At 28.5% G+C, this 21229-nt stretch overlaps 3 protein-coding genes across 6 annotated transcripts; 1 reads left to right on the top strand and 2 right to left on the bottom strand.

Annotated features, from left to right (window-relative positions):
- Window positions 1-238: 238 nt before the first annotated feature.
- LOC113795654 (uncharacterized) lies at window positions 239-7840 on the bottom strand. Of its 3 annotated transcripts, none has more exons than XM_075819811.1 (3): window positions 6759-7840; window positions 4906-5411; window positions 239-3914 (listed from the first exon to the last, which is right to left on the bottom strand). In XM_075819811.1, the coding sequence occupies exons 1-3, from the start codon at window positions 7072-7074 to the stop codon at window positions 1239-1241; spliced, it is 3498 nt and encodes a 1165-aa protein (XP_075675926.1). In that variant the 5' UTR covers window positions 7075-7840; the 3' UTR covers window positions 239-1238. The 3 variants fall into 3 exon arrangements, with proteins under 3 accessions (XP_075675926.1, XP_075675927.1, XP_075675928.1); XM_075819812.1 differs by lacking the exon at window positions 6759-7840 and adding an exon at window positions 5710-5825; XM_075819813.1 differs by lacking the exon at window positions 6759-7840 and adding an exon at window positions 5603-5690.
- A 4369-nt stretch (window positions 7841-12209) lies between these two features.
- Window positions 12210-16330, top strand: LOC113795633 (uncharacterized). Of its 2 annotated transcripts, XM_075819467.1 has the most exons (5): window positions 12210-12311; window positions 13034-13375; window positions 13449-13575; window positions 13637-13774; window positions 13835-16330. In XM_075819467.1, exons 2-5 carry the CDS (start codon window positions 13068-13070, stop codon window positions 15854-15856), a joined length of 2595 nt encoding a protein of 864 aa, XP_075675582.1. In that variant the 5' UTR covers window positions 12210-12311; window positions 13034-13067; the 3' UTR covers window positions 15857-16330. The 2 variants fall into 2 exon arrangements, with proteins under 2 accessions (XP_075675582.1, XP_027201637.2); XM_027345836.2 differs by lacking the exon at window positions 12210-12311 and having other exon boundaries at window positions 12969-13375.
- Ranbp16 (Ran-binding protein 16) lies at window positions 15915-21052 on the bottom strand. Its single transcript, XM_027345835.2, has 15 exons — window positions 20351-21052; window positions 20121-20267; window positions 19792-20052; window positions 19666-19727; window positions 19342-19601; window positions 19165-19268; window positions 18824-19090; window positions 18071-18756; window positions 17844-17988; window positions 17637-17784; window positions 17509-17573; window positions 17336-17424; window positions 16844-17249; window positions 16272-16777; window positions 15915-16198 (listed from the first exon to the last, which is right to left on the bottom strand). The coding sequence occupies exons 1-15, from the start codon at window positions 20363-20365 to the stop codon at window positions 16102-16104; spliced, it is 3258 nt and encodes a 1085-aa protein (XP_027201636.2). The 5' UTR covers window positions 20366-21052; the 3' UTR covers window positions 15915-16101.
- Window positions 21053-21229: the final 177 nt, after the last annotated feature.

Below are 21229 nucleotides of genomic sequence, written 5' to 3'. Positions count from 1 at the left end.
ATGCATGCAAACAAAAATATATTCGAAAAGCGCATGTGCATCAAATTGACTTTATTTCAAAACGATAGATGCCGCTACACGACACAGGACTTCGAATTTATTCAATTTTTTTTTGGCGGAAAATTTGAAATTTTCAAAATTTTTTAAAATTTTTAAAATTTTCAATGAAAAAAACAAAATGATTTTTTTTTCTATAAAATTTTATTTATTTAAAAAAAATGTATAATTTTTTATCAAAAAAATATGTATGTTTCGATGATGACGATGAGATTAATTGAAAATATCAAAAAAAAAATTGTAAAAAATTTGTAAAAAAATTGTAAAAATTAGTGAAAAAAACATGAGATTTTTGTAAAAAAATGATAGAATTAAGTAGTAGTAAGTTTTGTTTGTTTCGTTTTTTCAAAAGAAAAGATAAAATAATTTGCGCGTTTAATGAATGTGTTTGTAATTTGTAATGTGTGTGTGTGTGTCTTGCGATGTAAAAAAATGGAAATTTCGTTGTAAAATCATGAAAAAATCAAAGTTTCCTGTGTATATAATGTGTGTGCGAGAATTTTCAAAAAAAAAGGTTCAAGGATTAGCCGTAATGTCTTTGTGTCGGTGCTTGTGTCAAAAAAAAATCGATACAAAAAATTCTGTTTTAAATTAATAAATATCAAAAAAAAAGTAGCAAAAATGTAGCAAAAAAAAATGTTCACAAAAATGATGAGAAAAAAATATCTTTTTCATCGTCTTCGTTGATGACATGACATAAACAAACAAACACAGAATAATGATGGACAAAGATGATCAAAAAAATTGAAATGAAATGAAAAATGTTTGAGGTGAGTTTGATAAGCGAAAAAGAAATGATATGATTTTTGTTTTTGCTTTAATTTGTTGAAAAGAAGAAAGAATTCAAAGATTTTTTGGTTTTTGAGTAACTATTATTATGTACACATCTTTAATTGGAAAAAAAATTTGAAAAAATTGAGATTTTTGTTTTGTTTGAGAGAAAATGATGAAGAAGAAGAAAAAAATTGTGTGATTAAAAAAATGACTATAAAAATATGAATTGATTTGATTAATCGATTGGTTGATTCGATTGATTCAGTTCTCTTCGGATTCAGTCGAATCAAATTGAAACCCTCGTCGTTTGCTGATGGTGGTGTAATGATGCGAATGCGGATGATGCAGTCGATGCAATAATGACAAGCCTAGATAGTTGATAATGAACGAAGAAAAAAAAAAATACTTCAAGATGATGATGATAATGCTTCACCATCATCATCATCATGGCTACTTGATTTGACATCAACATTATCCTCATCGTGATCTTGATGATTTTCCGTTAAATGTTTAGCCAATTTTTCTGATTTAGCCAATAATGGATGTTGAAATGATAAATGATTATTATTATGATCATTAAAACCTTGAAAACCCATCAATTCTTGCGATGGTTGTAATTGATCATTAGTTAATGTTAATGGTAAATTATTATTATTATTATTATTCAAATGTTGATGATGTAAATGTTGATGTGAATGATGTATTGAATGTGAATGTATTGAATCAAAATCATCACTAAAATTATCATCGATTATTGATCCATGATATCCACCAACACTATCACCACCACCACCACTGATTGAACGATATGTACCACCACGAATTAATTCAAAATTTCTACTACCCATTGATGGTAATTTTAAACGTTTTGTTGTCGATGTTGTTGATGATGAGGATTTTTGTCGCCATGATGATGATTCATGTGATACTTTTGGCATCGTATCCGAATGTGTTAACAGTTCCATTTCATCAAGTTGATCATTACCATTATCTTGCTTAATCATCGATGTTAAATTGTTGTTATTATTAATATCATGATGGTCATCATCGATGGTTAAATTATCTTTTTGATCAAAATTATCATCAATATTACGTTTTGTTCTTTGTTGTTGATGATTTCGTGGATATTGTTTGATTGTATCCGCATCAATCAATTCATAAAGATCAATTTGGCGACGTCTACGACGTTGTCCAATACGTTCATCACTATTACTATTAGAATTATTACGGAAACGTTTAAATACATTTGCTGGATTTAGGTAGCTAATAAATTTTTTAAATTTCGATGGTTCTTCTTCTTCTTCATCTTTTAATAAATCCGATAGATTAATACCACCAGGTAATGTTTGTCCAGCTAATGCTGAACTAACTTGATCATTTGTTGATGATCCACCTGAAGATGATGATTCAGATGATGAACCACCGGATGATGATGATTGTTGTCCTGTTGATTGTTGCATCATACCTGGATGTTGACCAATACTACCAGGATAAGCACCATATGCACCATATCCAGCCATACCTAATGGTGAATATGCAGCACCATAACCAGTCATTGGCATCATCATTGGTATTGCCATTGCTGATTGTGCTGTTGCAGCGGCTGCATAATTCATATCAGCTGCTGGATTACGTAGATAAGGTGATATACCATAACCACCATAAGCACCACCACCACCGGCTGCAGTACCATAACCACCAGTAAAACCATATGGCATATATAATGGTGATGACATACCATTCATACCACTCATTGCTGCATACATTCCACCTAAACCGGACATACCACCCAATCCAGAAATACTACTATAACCAGTTGGATATGATGACATTGTTGGATATTGATTACTTGCTGCTGCCATTTGATGATATAAATTTGAATGACCATATTTTGCTGTTTGATATGATGGCATATAATCATTTGAATTATTACCACCACCATCATTTGTTTGTCTACGTTCACGTCTTTGTCGTAAACGTCTTAACATATTTAATGGATTTAATTTACTTAATAAACTTCTAACTGGTTTTGATTCAGACATTTTATGATCTTGAATTTTTTTACTATTATCTTTATTATTTTTATCTTTTTGATTACCACCATTATTCGATGATGATGATGAAGAAGATGTCGAAGATGATGACGATTGCATTGGACGAATAATTGGTAAACCATTTGGTTGTCTTGAAATCATATTCGGTAGATTTGCAGCACCAGCCGGTATTGTTATATAGCCAACATGTTTATAACCCGGTGGTGCTGGTAATTGACCACCTTCAGGTGCCGGTTGAAAACCGGCAATACCAGCATTTATTTGATTCATATTATTACCGTTATTATTATTAACACCACCAGCACCGTTAACACCATTCATTGACATTGGTGACATTGAATCCGAAAATGAACCAAAATCAGCTGGACTTAGATTTGAAAATTCATTGATAATAGCATTTTTAATATAATTATTACTACCATCATTCGATGTTAATGATGACATTAATGTTTGCATTTCATTATCATTATTTCCATTAACTGAATTTGTTGTTGAATGAAAATCATTTGTATTTGCTGTTGCCATCGGATGATGATGGTGATGATTAGTATTAATCGATGATGAATACATTTGATGTTGTGAATGTGGATTATCATCATCCTGATGGCTACTATACATTGGATATTGTTGTGATGATTTAGTGAATGGACCATCCGTTACATCCATTTGATTTTCATTCGATGATGTTGTAATTAAATCATTGCCATTACCATTAATATCTTGATTCATTGATGATGGTGATTTAAAATAATGATGATGATGATGATTTGATTCTGGTCGTTCATTTGATAATGATGATTCTTCAAAAAAATTATCCATACCATTCAAATTACTATAACCGGCTGCAAATTCTTTAAATAATTCATCTGCATTTTTTGTCTGTAATTCGGATGCTGATGATTGCATTGGTTGTTGTTGATGATAATGAAATGATTGACCATTCGATAAATGTGGATGATGATAATTATGACGATTTCCATTGCCATTAACACTGTCATGATAAACAGGGTTTAAATCCATATTTTGATCCTAAACAAATGGAGACATTGGGAATGGAAATGAGAAAAAAACGAAAAAAAACCAGATTTAAAAAAAGAAACGAAAAAGAAGAAAAAAAATTGGTGCCATTAGTAAATGAACCGTTAATAATATTCATTATTCATATAAGAAAAAAAATGAATGAAAGAAAAAATAAAGGTGTGTGTGTGTCTACTGTGTTATGTAACATTCAAATGAATGAATGCATGCATGCATGAACCTGAAATCATCATCCTTTTGAATTGAATTGAAACTTGAATCAAAGATCAAAGTAACGAAGAAAAGAAAATAGAAACCGATATATATTTTGGATTCATTTCATTTTGAATCAAAGAAAGAAAAAACTGAATGACTATAACTATCATTTTTTTTGGAGCTAAAAATAGCTTGCCCGAGAACAACCAGCAAAAAGCAACCAACAAACAACCAAACAAACGGTTATTTTTCTTTTTTCTTTTGATTTTTTTTTCATCGTAAACAAGTCTCGCGAATTTCAACAAATAAAACAGAAGAAGAACTAACTGTTGTTTTTTTTCAGTTAGTTTGGCTACCTGCATCTACCTGAATTCTTTTCAATTTCATTTTCAAATTTTTCTTTTTTTCCTTGAAACAAATTTCAATTAATTAATCGAATCACCAATTAATCACCTGTAAACGAAACCTAATATAAATCGATTAAAGAAGTTGCATTTGAAAAAAATCTTTGAAATTATCCATAACACTAACTGACTGACTACCAGCAGCAGCAGCTTTTCTCCTAAATCCTAATTTATTTTTGCTCTCTTTTTTCTTCTTTCATTTCTTCTTTTTCGGATTGTCGTTATTGTTATTCAAAAGAAGAAGAAGAAGACGAAAAAAAAATCTGGTTCAACTCAATTCAGGTGTGTAAAATATGATTTAGTTTAGTTTTTGTACACACACACACACAGGTAAGATATGTAGATTTAGTAGTCAAACAGAAAGAAAAAAAAACAATTAAAACCTGTTGTTGTTGATATGGATGATTATGATTATGATGAATATGATGATGATGTTGTTGTTGTTGATTATCATGATTGAAATGAGGATTACGTTGCTGCTGTTGTTGTTGTAAAAGATTTCTTCCATCTTGATTATTATTATTGCCTAAAGAATCATAAAAATCCTGTTGTTGTTGTTGTTGATGAATCAATGCTGCTGTAGGTTTGGCAATCGGTATAAATCCCGATGTTGTCGATGATGATGATGATAATGATTGTTGAGAGGATGATGATGATGATGATGATGATGGTAAAATTGCTTGAAGATTATTATTATCCTTTTGGCTATTTACCTGATGATCCATTATCATTGAAATACTATTACTATTGCCACTGTTGCCATTAATACTCCCACCTACTATATGATCATTATTAATACCGGTTGTTGCTGTTACTGTTGTTGTTGGTGAATGATTATTATTATGTTGCTGTTGCTGCAGTTGCTGATGATGATGTGAATGTAGATAACCTAAATTATTATTATTATTATTATTATTATTATTATTATTATTATTATTATTATTATTATTAGACAAACGAAACGAAACAAACAGAAATTCAATTGAAAAATATTCATATTTTTGCAAGGAAAATCAAGAAGAAGAAAATCATTATGTAATGAAAAAGTTCATTGAATACACACACAAACAGTGAACTTACTGAACAGCAAACCTTATAAGATTAGATAATGGATTATAGATGAATAGAATAGGATAGATAGTGATAGATAGTGGTGGCGGTGGTAGTAGTAGGTTAAGATAATTTACCTGAAAGATTTAACCCTAATTTCTCCCTATTCTGATTCTCTGTTTTGCATATTTTTTTATGTGTTTTTTTTATGTTTTGTCTTTTTGTCGTCTTGTTCTAGTTGTTTGGGGAAAAAATTGTTTGTTTTTTGATTAATATTTTTTTAATTTTTTTTCTTTGGTTGTTTGTAATTAAAATGCTCTAGATAAATAAACTAAACTAATGGCTATTTAATTTAACACTTTGATGGCCACATTGATGACACTCGAAAAAATATGTCACCAGTTTTGAAAAAGAAAATTTTGTCACCTAAATGATGCTAAATATTTTCTTTCCTTTTTGGTTTTCTTAGTAAAATGACCAAATTGAAAACAGCAAAATCAAATAATAATTTCACAGGAACAAAGAATGTTTAACCCCAATGATCGTCATCATCATCATCATCATCAATGACCTACTCTTTATCGACTTTGAATATTTTTTGATAAAAAACATTCATTCATTCATCCATCATCATTTTCGATTTAATATTGAAAATGATGTTTGAACAAAAAAAAACATTTCCAAATCAAACAATCATCACACACACACACAAATGGAATGTGTGTTTACAATTTTTTTGGCAAAATCAATCGATCAATTGATCGATCGATTGACCGACTTTATCGATTCATTTCATTTAAAATATTTTTTCTGTTTGTCGATGAATAGAAAAATGAATGGAATATTCAAATCAAATTAATTAATGAATGCAAGATGATGATTGATCGAGAATTTGTTTTCATTTGAAAAACTCGAGATTTTTCTGATTGAATTACTATTGGATTTAATTAATCATTTGCGCCTCCGGATTTTTCAAAACAAAATTAATCAATTTTTTGTTTTTAATTTGAAAATTCCAATCAGGTCAGATGAAATCAAGGGTTAATTAGAATTGCCAATGGGGTTCAAATTTGAACAATTTTTTTTCTCCTATTGATTAACTGAATTAGCATCTTAATGGGAAAAAATTTTCCTGGGAAAAAGTTTTTCGGAAAGATTTTTTACAAAACAAAAAATTACAACATACCTGTACGATGATGATCTTGATCTTGATTATTATTATTATAATGATTATTATTCTGTAAAACATTATTCATTGTAATATTATTATCTCCATTTACTAATTGTAAATGTTGATTAAAAATTATTATTGATAATATTAATATAATTAATGTAGAAAACATTTTTATTAATTTTTTCATTGTTAATTTGTTTGTCGTTGACAATATCGTTGTTGTTGTTTTCGTTTTTGTTGTTGTTGTTTTCGTTTTTGTTGTTGTTGTTTTTGGTGGTGTCATCTTCATAATGATTCGTGATTGATGATAAAATCTTTGATAATTCATATCTTTATTGTTGTTGTTGTTATGATGGTTGTTGTTGTTGTTTTAAAACAACAACAAACAAATAATGATGAATCGGCAGAATGACCAAAATTGAATTTAAAGTGAATTTTTTGAATTTTTTTTGGAAATTTTTAGTGAAACAGTAAAAGACACAAACAGAAATTGAAAAGTTCAAAAGTTTTTTTTGTTTACTTTAACATTTTTTTCTGTTTCATTACCGGCCGGTATTACAATTTGATGCTTACGACGATGCTAATGATGCGGCTGATGATGTTAAATACACACAAAAAAACACATGCAGAGATCAACAGGTAAGACACATGCACACACACACACCTGGTGTTTATGGCGTTCACACACCATTTATATTTACGAATTTTACGAAACGAAAAAATCCAGATTTTTTTCTGCACAAAAAAAAACGAAGAATCACAATATTTTTTTTTCTTTCAATTTCAATATCGAAGACGACCTAAATCCTGACGATCAACAACAACCAAAATAAAAAAATGTCGGCCAATTTGGTTAAATGTCAAGTGATTTTATATGACACCACTGCTTGCTATCACAGGTAAAGAAAAATAAACCGAAAGAAAATATCCGATTATCATCAACGTCGTCGTTGTCGTCGGTAGTAGTAGTTGTAGTTGATTCTTTTTTGACTGTTTTGAAAATTACGGTTATTCAACCTAAATATGTCATGAACTACTACTACTACTAATGCTATCAGACATATCATATCATTTTTTTAGCTACCTCTTTTTTTCCAAGTTTTTTTTTCTCTCTCTCTCTCTCTCTCTCTCTCTCTCTTTTCTATCGAGTAATCTCATCATAGACATTTTCATTTTCATTCCTTGGCACACATTAAGAAAAAAAGAGCCAGATTCTCTCTCTCTTTCGGTAAATAGAATAACCGAAATTTCGGTAATAAGAAAAAAGAGCCGAATTTTTTTTGCAGGTAGTATTTCTCTCTCTCTCTCTCTCTCTCTCTCTCTCTCTCTCTCTGAATTGTTGCTGGTTTTTTTTCAGGCCAAGAATTTATTGAACCGTTACCGTGTGTTAGACGGGATAATGATGATGATGATGATGAGGGATATCAACAAAAAAAAAAAATGGACGAACGGGTGGAAATAGGCAAAGAACGAAGAGAGGGAAAAATATTACATTATCACCCTCATAATATTGGTGAGGATGGGAGAGAGAGAGAGAGATGATATTCGACTATTAACTTATTGACTGACTGACTGACTGATTGACATACAAACACTGAACAACAGTGAAAAAAAAAGAAATATTGACTTTTGAAAGGAAAAAACGAAAAAAGAGTTCATCCTTTTTTTTCATTCATGAAATTTTTGGAATTTATTTTCAACAACAACAACAGCAAATTTAAATACTTTTGAACAAAAAAAAAAAAAAAAAAAAAAAGGATTATTGATTTTCGATTGATTAAAATTATCGATCGATTGATCGATTGAAAATATATTGGATGTGTGTGTGTGTTTACGTTGGATGGATGCAAATGTAAAATAGATAAATAATCAGATTATCGAGGAATGATTGAATTCTTTGAATTTTTTTCTATGATGGAATTACCAAAGAAAAGAAAAAACAGGTAGCATTTTGCTGAAGAAATGAAAACTACCTACACACACCTGGTTTTTTTTTGTTTTTTGCTCATAAATTATAATCCAAATCCGAAAATGTGAAAAAAAATTTCAGAAGATTTGGGTAATATTGATTGATTGATTATCGATTGAATTTTCAAATGAATAAAGTTTTTTTTTTTGGTCAATTGAAAAACATTGATCGATTGATTTCATCATCAACTTTCAACTAAAAAAAAATAAATAACCCCAGTGGAAATGAAAGGTGTTGAAAACATTGAATTCAAACAAACAACAAACGAAATCAACATTAGCTATAGATATTAATAGATGTTTAACGAGAAATGAATGAATGAATGAATGATGTTCGAACCACAAACCATGCCTATGTAACCATTGAAAAAAAATTCACCACCACCACCATTACCATGATCATAATGAAAATTGATTTCAATTCAATTCAAATCAAATGAATGAATGATGGATAATGTTTGAAGATTTTTGTTGTTGTTGTTGACCAAAATTAACCGCAAACTGCTGTATTTTTTTATACAGCAGTTTTGTCTACAAAGATGTCCAACAACAACAACAACAAAAAAGAAAACCTTGGGAGAAAAGACGATTGATGAATGAATGAATGAATGAATGTAGAGGCTATCTACAAAAAAAGGATTTTTTTGTTTTGTTTGTTTGTTGTCCATGATGGTGATGGTCGTTATTTCCACCAGATGATCATGTCTGGTGGAAATAAAATGAATTTTTTGTTTGGCTATAAATAGCTGACATCGACAATGATGATGATCGAAAATCGATGTGAAAAAAAACCAAGAGAGAGAGAGAGAGAGATGGATGGATGGAAAAATAAATCGGATTCACCCATCACTCAAACAAATGATGACCATAATCATTTTGAAATTAAATATGATTTGAAATGACAATTGTTTATGGCCAAAAACAAACAAACAAACAAACAACCCTGTTGAACTTGAACAACTGAATTTTGGTCAAAATTTTGATTATGGTGGTCATCGTCGGTTTTTCTTTTGTTTTGTTCTAACGAAATGATAATGATGATCATGATCATCTCCAAAATTCATCATCATTATTCAACATGACATTTGTCCAAATCTAAGCTGATTTTTTCCCAAAAATTATCAGCTACAGAATCCAAATTTCCCAAATCCATATTAGACTCATCAAATCAGTCAACTTAACTTAACCAAACTAAACATTTTCATTTTCTATATTTGAGTTTTCCATCTTTGCATTATTTCTTCAGTTCAATTGATCAATTATGTTAGTGTTTTTTATCATTATTATTATTATTAGTATCATCCTAATCATCAAATGGGCTATATTTGGAATTCCAATTTTCGTTTTTCGTTGAAAAAAAATGAAAAGATTTTCTTTCCACCGAATGACAATTATTATTGTTTTTTGTTCAAATGAAAAAATAATTGATGAAACAAACGAACGAAAAAATCAAATTTTCATTCAGAAAAAATTCAAAATAAGATTATCTCATTATATAAATGTCGGGGGTGATATTTTCGATCATCATCGTTATCGTTATCGTCAAATATGTTTGTTTTAAAAATAAATGCTGCCAAAAGAAGGCCTAAAGATATTCACACACCGACCGACTATATCGACTTTATCGACCAAAAAAAGAAAAAGAAGATCACATCCAAATTAGCCTTCAAGGCTAATCATCAATGGATGAAAATAGCAATAAAAAAAAAGATATTTTCTGAAACAATAAAACAAAAAAATTGAAATCAAAAAATAGATTCAAAACAATATCGGTTATCGTTTATTTTTGATAATAATTGAATACCCGGTGTGTATAATATGTTGAAATAGCCGTAAAATGCCTTTCTCCCATCCATCAACCAATTTTTCTTTTTGTCGGATTGTTCGTTGAACCCAAAATCATCATCATTGGATCATTGGATAATTATGGATCTTTGAACTAAAAAATAAAAGACAAATATGACAATATGGCGATAATGATGATTAGTGAACAAAAAAAAAAAAAAAAAAAAAAAAAAAAAGACAGGTAAACAAAAAAAACCCTGATAAATAATTAGCCTAGAATTAGGATGGATAAAATGAGAAGAAAAAGAAATTATTGATTACCAATCTTCTCACCTGGAAAAAAACTGAATAATCATCATAGGTTATCAGAAATCCATGCAATAACCGAAACAATAACCGAAACAATAGCTGGATTTAGCTAAAATTGGATACCTAAATCTCATTAACTTTTTTTTCAGGTAATTTTGTTTGTTTTTTAAGTTTTTTCGTTTTTTTAAATTATCAGATTTTTATCACCCAAAAAATCTTCAAGTACGAAAGAAAACCGGGGTGATGTTGCTAATCATTACACGGAAAACAATTTTTGTTGACTTCTTTTTTCTCTAAAAAATTTTAAAATTTTTTTTGATGAAAGGAAAACAAGCAACGAAAAACACACTTGAAAATTTAACTACCTGATGATGATATTCAATGATCCGAATCCAAAATTGTTTTTTTGTGTTTGGAAATGACAAAAAAAAAGTTTTTAAAAACTGAAAAAGATAAAATAACCCGGGTATAACCAAAAACAAACATATCCAGTTAACAAGAAAATAATTTTCAGGAAAAAAAATTGATTGATTTTCAATCAATCTAACCGAAAAAAAACACGCGTTTGGTCATCGGAGAGAAAATTTCTCGGTAAACAAAAAAATATTTACGGAAAAATTTCGTTACTTTCAAAAAAAATCAAACTTTTTTCTATGTCGTCAAATCAATATTTTTGTTGTTGTTGACAAGAAATTTTTCAAGAAATATCATTTTGACAGACATACACTTTCTTCTTCTTCTTCGATACTTTTCTCTCTCGCTATAGCAATGTGATTCTAAATTATCCTTTTTTAAAAAATATGGAAACACAAGAAGAGATGAGAAAGATTACCTTATTTTGACGACAACAACGATGATGATGATGATGATGAAAAAAAGTTTTTCGAGACTAATTTTCGAGTTAACTGGATCGGAATAAATACGTTTTTTTTCTTCCATTCACCAGTCTCCAGGTAAGTTAGTCTGGCAATCATCATCATCATCATCATCATCGATTTGTTCGACTCTCATGGATGGCGAGAGAAAAAAAAACCATGAAAAAAATGACTGATTTTTTCGAAGATTTTCGAATGAAAAAAATTGATTATTTTGTCGAATGAGTGAGTGAGTGGAAAAAAAGTTTTCGAAAAGAAAATTCCAAGGAAATATTCTTCGGTTCTTTTCCCGGATGTTGCACCCAGAAACTTGACAGAAAATTTTGCAACAAAGTTTTTTTTTCTCATCATCACCACCGCCATTATCATCGACGATGATGATGTCACAGTTGATAATTTGATTGATTTAAAAATATCCATCCAAACAAAACAAGAAAAAGTCTTACCTAAAGATAGAGAATCTGATTAGTTTTTTGTCTATTTTCACGTTGGCTACCTATTTTTACCCAAATAGCTCTCCCATTTTTCGCCTTCGCCTTCTTCAAGCTAATCATCATTATCATCATCATAACAATTGTTGATGGATAAACTTTCCAAAAAAACAAAAAACGGATGCCCCAAACGAAATGTGTGTGCTTTGTTTTCGTTTCATTTTCGTTTTTTTTCGTTTCTTCTTCACCGATAATAATAATATCTACACAATCGATTTGATTTGAATTTACTAAATTTAGATTTTTCTTTTCTTTTTCTTTTTCGTTATTACTTTTATCCATTATTATTATTATGATGATGATGATTATGATTATCAATCGTTTAGTTAGTTAGTTAGTTAGCTAGTTTAGTTAGTTTAGTGTGATGGTTGATCATCAAATATGAAATAAAATTTGAATGGAATGGAATAGAACCGGTTGATTGGCATTTACCGGTCGATGAGCCAATTTTTCGTTTCGTTTTGTTTTGTTTTGTTTTTGTTTCAATCATTGAGCCGTTACAATTTTCCCCACTTAGTTAGTTAGTTAGTTTTATTTTCGCTATCGAAGCTTGAAGCGATCGATCGATCGATTGTTTAATCGATTGATTATTATTTATGATGATGATGATTATGACGATGATTATTATGATTATTTAAAAAAAACGGAAACGGAAGATTTTTTTGGTTCTGTTTCGTTGACTAAATACAGATTATAATGTTTTTTTTGACCATTTAAAAAATCATTTAATAATCGATTGTATCGATAGTTGTTTGGCCATCGAACAACCAAACAAAAAAAAATCGTCTGTTTTTGATCACAGATGATATTTGTTTGTTTGGTTTTTTTTGAAATTGTTTCTTTTTTTTTTTTTGAAAAGTGGGAGTTTTTTTTCTGCTGTCCGGGACAAGAATATGGCATCCATTTTGAACAGATTGAATCCGAAAATTGATATAAAATCTAAACAACAACAACAACAACATCATCAACAACATCAACAATCAAATCAACTATTATTAAATCCACGAAGTAATGATTGGTTTGATCGTTTTATAGAAATTTCAACACAATTATGTTTTGATGATTTTAATCCAAAATGGTTAATCGATATTCATGCAAACATTATTCATGATCTTTATGATGATTCAATTGGTGTTGAAATACATTTACATTTATTATCATTATTGGAACAAATGTTTCCATTATTTGATTGTCAAGAAAAGTATGTTTAATTTTTTGATCCTAATATGTTGAGTTTTTTATTTTCAATTTTCTTTCTTTTTTAAAAAAATAAGAGTTGCCGAAACCTTTCAAACATTGTTATCGTTGATTGAACGAAATTATAAATCTCGACAAAGAACAATTATTATTCCTCGTCTATATTATTGTGCTACATCTTTGTTGCTGTTTTTTAAAGATTCGGTAATTTATTTTTCTGTTGAACATTTCATCGAATGACATGATTTTTAATCAATCTAAATAGATAATCGATGCTGATAACATATCAAAATTGTTTTCAATTTTCCTACGAACTTTACTGACCAAAACCAATACTGATCAACAATCATTTGAATATGATACATGTCTAGATTGTTTGCGAGAAATTTCCGCCACATTTCCCGTATGAATAATTTTTTTGTTTTTAATTGAAAAAAACTAATTATTTTTCTCGAAAAAATAGGAAATGTTCAATGTCGAAATATCAAACGATTTTAAACTCTTACAGCGAGCACCAAAAAATCTACAAGAAGCATATTTTATGTTACCATTATTTGATTTGGAAAATAATTTAGATAAAATTCGTAATCTAATTCAACAATTTGATGATTATATATCGGATATAAAATTCTATCATATTTGTATGGATGTTCATCATTTAATACTTTCCGGAAAATATAATACTGATAAATTATCATTATTAATTTTACGACCATTTTTATCAAAATTTATAATTAGTAATCAAATTCACCAGATACAATTTGCATTAAAACTTTTAATTGAATTTGGTTTTGATATTTATAGTTCAAGAGAAGAAGAATTATTCTTACGACAAATGGTACAAGCATCAACAATACCATCAATACCTGTTGGTCATCGATTATTATTACTGGCTTTTATACGTATTGCTTTCGAATCAATTTATGAACCACCATTAAATTCACCACCATTATCATTATTGAATTCATTATATCCACTTCTGTTTGATGGCCCAGATACACAGGAGAAAAAACTTCAGATTCTAAATCAATCAACATTCATAATATCGGATGATGAATTTTTCAATCTATTCTATCGTTTTTATCGTCAATGTTCAACCGATAAACGAAATTATATACGTGCCTCAAACGGTCTGTTTCACCTGATGAATCAATCAATTCGTAAACGAACACAATTAACCGATCGTCTTTTACAATTATTATTGGATAGTTTTTTCAACACACAATATCTACATTATATTCGAAAATTTTCACTATTCTGTCGTGATCATAAAGAATTGGGTCAAAAATTGGTCGATAATTTTATTGCCAAATTAATGATGATGACTAAAGATCAGGATAATAATTGTAAAATGGAAAGTTTAAAAAATTTACCAATCACTATTACTAGTTTTAAAGTTTATATTGTTTATTTGGAATTTATTGATTGGTTTCTGTCTGTTGCACATCGTCATATTCGTTTAACAGAATTTCAAACAGAATTCTTAATCAATTTTATTCATCGTAATAGTTTTCATTATACTGATTCATCAACAATGGCATTACAATGTTGTACATCAATTCTTTATTATCAACGTGTTACACAAAAAGTTAAAGGTGCATTATTTAGTCTATTAGAATGGTTAAGAAATGAACGAAAATCTGATTTAGAAGCATCAAGTTTGGCGCAGATTTATCTTTTAGCATTACGAACATTGACCGAAGAATCAATCAAGCAAGTATTTACATCCGACGAAGAGGAATTTCTACTTTATCAAACACCAGAAATATTTGAACAATATTTATTGAATGTTAAAAATACATTACAACAATGTCCAATACAAATTGAACGATCTAAAATCAATATTGTTCGACAAAAATACTGTCAACCACCATTCAGTAAAATTATTTCATTTGATTTATCATTAGATCAACATAGTAGATTTAATCGAATATTTGCCATTGAAATACGGTTTAAATGTAAACAAAATAATAGTTTTGAAAAACTAATACAAATACCTTGTTTGGATGATAAACAAAAACCGATTCGAATTGATTTACCAATCGATTTTCTAATCAACGATACAATCCAGCTTATTATTGAAGTAAAATTTGTTGATATACGTGGTAATATTTATGATCATCATCAAAATCAAATCGAACCGATTTCATTTGAAGATTTATTAATTTCATTCGAACAAATCAATATCGATCAAATTAAAACCAATAAACAATGGACAGAACATTTAGATTTGATTCAAACAATAATAATCTGTTTGCCAGATTATCATACAATACAATCATTTATTGATCATCATCAATGGCTAGAATCATTCATTATAAATGATGATTCTATACAAAATTCAACATTGTTGTTTGTGATTGGTACAACACCCGATCGATTAGTCATAGGATCAATCAAATTAATCAATCAATGTATAAACATTGAATTGGAAACTAATCATTATGGTATAATGCCGGCGCTATTTTCCAGATTTCGAAAATAAATAATTTCAAAAAGGAAATTTTGCTTTTGGTGGAGAACAAAAGAAAAACATTGCAAAATTTTACAAATCAAGGATTTAATCATTATTGGTAAATGTAAAAAAAAATTATCATCTTGATCTTTGACAGATTGTCAATGTTGTTATTTTATAAAAAAAATATATAGTTATTTTGAAACAAGTAATGAGAAAAAAAAATATTAACAAACAGCTTCTGCATATATATTTAATTTGATGAAAATGATTAATCAGTTCATCATATTCATCATTTCATTGTTATTCGGTACGCTTCCTTTTTGAAAATCGCTCAATTCACGACGAAATGTTGATACGTTTTGTGTAAATCTGTTTTTTGTAAAAAAGTTATTATTTTTTAAAATTTTAAAATTTTTGTTATTTCAAATTAAAAAACACTTACCTATCACGATTTTTAGCTAATAAATTACGTGCAACACCTTGCATAAGATTATCAAACAATTGATTCATTGTTGCCTGTTTTTCAATCGGTTGTTGTGAAATTATGTTACGTCGTAATTCATTAAAATAATCTTCATTCAATAAAATAAGGCCAAGTAATGGTCTTGACATTGACCATTGATTACGACAATCTTCAAACATTATTATATTCATTATAGTTGATAACATTTGTTGAAATATTTCTGGTTTTAATTCCATTAAACAATTAACTTCATATGATGATTTTTTCTTATTCTGTTTAGATATTTCTTTAAATATATATGATACAATATGATCTAATGCTGAACAACAAGCTGTACAAACATTATCCAATGAATTTAAACCTTCCGATATTGATGATATGATATAAAGAAAAACATTCGGTTCAAGATTAGCAAGAAATTTCATATGATCTTGTGCAATACATTCCAATAGTACATAATATGATTGACTAAGTTTTGGATATTCCTGTATACAAAGACAAACAACAAAAAATGATTAATTAATGAATCAATTAATTACAAAGATTATTACCAATATATCAGTAATTGAAATGGAAAGTATTAATTTGATGAATGTATTTAGTGCATCTTTTAATGCTGTATCACCATATAATTCGAATACACCGAAATTTACATATGATCCACTTAATGCTAATTTTAGTATGGAAAAACAAATCGATATTCCTTTCAATTTCATTGCATAAAGACGATCATTAGGTAAATCATGTAGCATAAGTATTTTTGTTCCATAATTGACCAACAGTTTACTTGCATCACAAAACAATAATATACCATTTGGTGATGATATATCAAAATGTAAACGTTGTGATCGATTATTAACTAATTCGGCATATAATTTCAATACCGGTGTTGTAACCTGTGGATCATTAAACCAAAGATCAATAGCTGCATGAAAAACTGGTGTATATGTTGGATAACTAAATTTGCAACAAAATGGAAAACAAGATTTAAAAAATTTCGAAAAATCAAATTAACAAATTTAGAAATACAAAATAATACATACATCCAATTGAAAAAGATCATTATATTTGATTTGGAAATAAATGAATATACTAGGCCACGTAAATCACGAGATATACCAATCAATGCTTTCTGTTTGATTCAAACAAAACAAAACAAAAAAAAATTAATAATTAGAAAAAGGATTGTTTTCTCTGCTTATCGTTTACTACTAACTTTTGTTTCCTCCTCATTAAACATTGATTGATTGTTGAGCATATTTTTCAATGTATCCAACGATGCTAACCAACGAGAAAAACATTGAATGAATCAAATTAAAACAAATAAATAAATAAAAAACATACAAGTGATTGGTTGCATAAATTTTTCAAATTTATCTTCATCTTCACCCGAATCGATCATAAATAATCGTCCTAATGATGTATAGAATATTGTACGGCACTTCATATATTTTATATCAAAAGAATTGCTTAAAAATGGAAAATGTTCGGCCTGAAAATTTCAAACAAATTAAATCATTTCTTACTGCAAACAAACAAACAAAAACATACAGTATGATTATTCAATATAAATTGAATCTCTTCTAATTGAACCAATTTTCGTACACTTGAATAACCAATGGATAGATCATTAAGAATTTGTAATGTTTTCGTAACAATATCTTCATCATTTCCCCAATATTTTAGATTGGTTATTCTGTTTGTGTTGTAAATACAGAAAAGGGTTAAATAAAAAAAAAATATTAATATCCCACAGTAATGTGATAATCTATACTTACATTTTACGTATAAAAACACTTAAAACCATTGTTTCTTCACTAAGACCAAGTACATCGGATAAACGTTTATAAACAGTTGATGTTTTTTGTACTTGATCACCAATATAAGTTTTACGAAATTGTTCAAAAAAACTTAATATAGCTAGATCAAGTTTTTTACAAAATCCACCACGTGCTAAACGTATATCGGTAAAATTCATCAATTGTAACACACGAAATGCCAATTCACCATCCATATGATCTTGTTCATCATTACTATGAAGAAATACACAACCGCCAATAGCAGCACCAATAATATACACTAACCATGTCAGGCGATTTTCTTGTATTTCAACTTCAACCCGTGATTGTGGCATTGTTTGCATTAAATCTTGATATGATTTTGCTGACTGATCAAACAATGTTACCAATAATGAACAAGTATTTTCATATTCACAACGTGCTATAGTTGATAATTGTTCTAATTGTTGTTGTACCATACCAATATCATCGAATGGATCTTCCAAACCATTAACAACAACTTCATTAACCATTTCTAATCTTGATGTTATATATGCTCTGGTTACTTCAGGTGCAAAACGTTCTAATAAATGTGGTTCAGTTGCTTTTACATATGGTACAGATGTAACTAATTTTTGCCATAATGTTAGTAGATAATGGATTGAATTTGATGCTACGGTCCACATCTATAATTAAATTTAAGAAATTAATTAATTAATAAAAAAAGATTGATTATCCAATTAATTATCATACCCTTAAACTGGTAATAGTAAAATTGGCAATCAATTCTAATGTTTTAGCATAATCATCTGCTTTAACTAATTCACCCAATTGATAATTAATTTTCAATCGTGCTAATAGACGACAAAATTCATGATAAGCACTTGGATCAGAAAGTTTGGTTGGATTTTCCAATATTATTCGTATACCAGAGATCAGATTATTAATAAAATTTACACGTTCAGTATTGTTGAATAATGATCGACGAACCGATGCTAGCTGTACTAAACATGAAAGTGACTATAGAAAAAACAAAAACGAAAAAAAATTTTGCTTAAAAAAAGCTTAAAAATATTGTCATCATAATCATTTACCAATGATGATATATTGGCCGGTAATAAATGGAATAGATCAAAGTAAATTTTGAGATTATTCATATCAAGAAATGCCGGTCGCCAAATGGTAGGAATTTGTACACCTGTTTGAATAAGAAAAAAGTTTTTTTTTGTAAATTTTTAAAGTTTTAAAAGTTTTTAAAAAAAAATTCTTACATGTTAAATCATCGGATGAATCATCCGATGATGCACCAATAAAATCAAATGAAAGACAATTGATTATTAATTTTAATAAATTACTAATCAATGTTTGTTCATCATCATCTAATATTTTATTTTTTTTCAATTCATCCAAAGCACTTTTTAATAAACCTTGTGCTAATTGAAAAAATTCATATAAATTTTTATCACGAAATGATGATGCTATTTTACGATGACGAAATATTGAACGATTTGATTCATGTGCGTTTGGTTGGCTAAATATTGAATTGAATAATTTTCGGTTACAAAATCGAATCGAATCAATCAAAATTTACTTACTTCATTTCAATGACAAGTGTCGATATTAACTGTACACCAATATTACAATATTCAACTGTTCCCTATTTTAGTAAAATTTTAAAATTATAAAAAAATTTTGTTATCAAATTAAAACAACAAACATACACCAACAAAATGACTGATGTGCGGTATAATATCACGAAAAACAAATTGTTCATTTTTCATATCAACCCATCCTACTTTTGTTATACGAGCAAATAATGTAACTAATGCTTGTAAAACAAATGGTGCCAATTTTGGATTTGATGCTAAATAATTTAATATATAATTTCGAATGTCTAAACGTTGATCAACGGAAAGACCGGTTGGATTACGTGTTATTAATTTGGTCAATGTTGTTGCAGCTAATAATTGTGCAAATGCCGACTATTTTTTAAAAAAAAATCAAAGATTTTAATTAATAAAAAGATTTCGAAATGAAAATGAAAACATACATCACGACGTTCCAATAAAAGTTGACATTTTGGTAGACAATCTAATGAATTGGAAAACATTAACAATGCAGATTCAGCTTGTTTACGTTCATCTGAATCGCTTGATTCATATAATTTTTTACATAATGTTTCCAATTGGATTAATTCCTATTTTTGTTTTGCGGTAGAAAAAACAATCAATAAATAAAGAAAAATTTTTCGGGTTTAAAAAATTCAAATTCGAACGTTACCTGTTCATCACACATGATGTTTGATTTTTTGAGAGTATTTTTGTTTCGTTTGTAACGATGATTGATTTTAGAAAATTTTAAATGACGTAAGATACCACCAATCTCGAAATGGTCAAAGAACAAAACCCTCAACAATTGATAATAATCATCAAAATGACAATTCGAAATTCGAAGAGAAAAAACAAAATAGTTTCTTTCAAATAAAAATGACAATTCTTCCCACTTACTCACTCAAACAAACAAACCAAAAATGATTGATCGGTAGTCACGAATTAATTGATTTGAATTAATTTTCAAATAATAAAAAAAAACAGATTCAAAGACAGAATATTTGGCGGAATATTCATACGAAAAAACAAAAACACAGCAAAAACAGATACGGGCGCCTTAATTATTGTCGTTATTGAAGCCTGCTGATTGATTTTTACAATTTTCTCATTGTGTGTTTGTGTTTATTATATTTTCTGTTTTCTTTTTTGCATTCATTCATTCATTCGTCGTCGTCTTCGTTTTTTGTTTTGTTTTGTTTATATCATCCACACACAGAAACACACACTTGACATAGGACCAATAGCCAGTAATAAATAACGATGCATGCTTTTTTTGTTTTGTTTATAACGTTGTGGCAGTGTGTTGAGCACCCAAAAAAACAACATAACATAGACACACAACATACACACTCTTTTTTTTTCATTGAAACACATTCTTTGCTTATTCCAATACTCTCTTTTCATAATACAACTTTTGTGAATTTATAAATATTTTGCAGGGGAAAAAAATGGCCAAAAATTAAAAATTTATTTGGAAAAAAATCAATCAATTTTTAAGAAAAAAATAAATGTTTTTTCGGGATTTTTTTTTGAAACTTTTAAGTCGAAA

This window comes from Dermatophagoides pteronyssinus, unplaced genomic scaffold (assembly GCF_027571235.1).
Source record: "Dermatophagoides pteronyssinus isolate colony J.1.1.1.1 unplaced genomic scaffold, Derpt_VIB-CSIC_2022.12 sq0004, whole genome shotgun sequence".
In the NCBI taxonomy this organism is placed as follows: Eukaryota; Metazoa; Arthropoda; class Arachnida; order Sarcoptiformes; family Pyroglyphidae; genus Dermatophagoides; species Dermatophagoides pteronyssinus.
The sequence above is the reverse complement of the archived record's forward strand: the minus strand, read 5'-3'. Positions and strand labels throughout refer to the sequence as shown.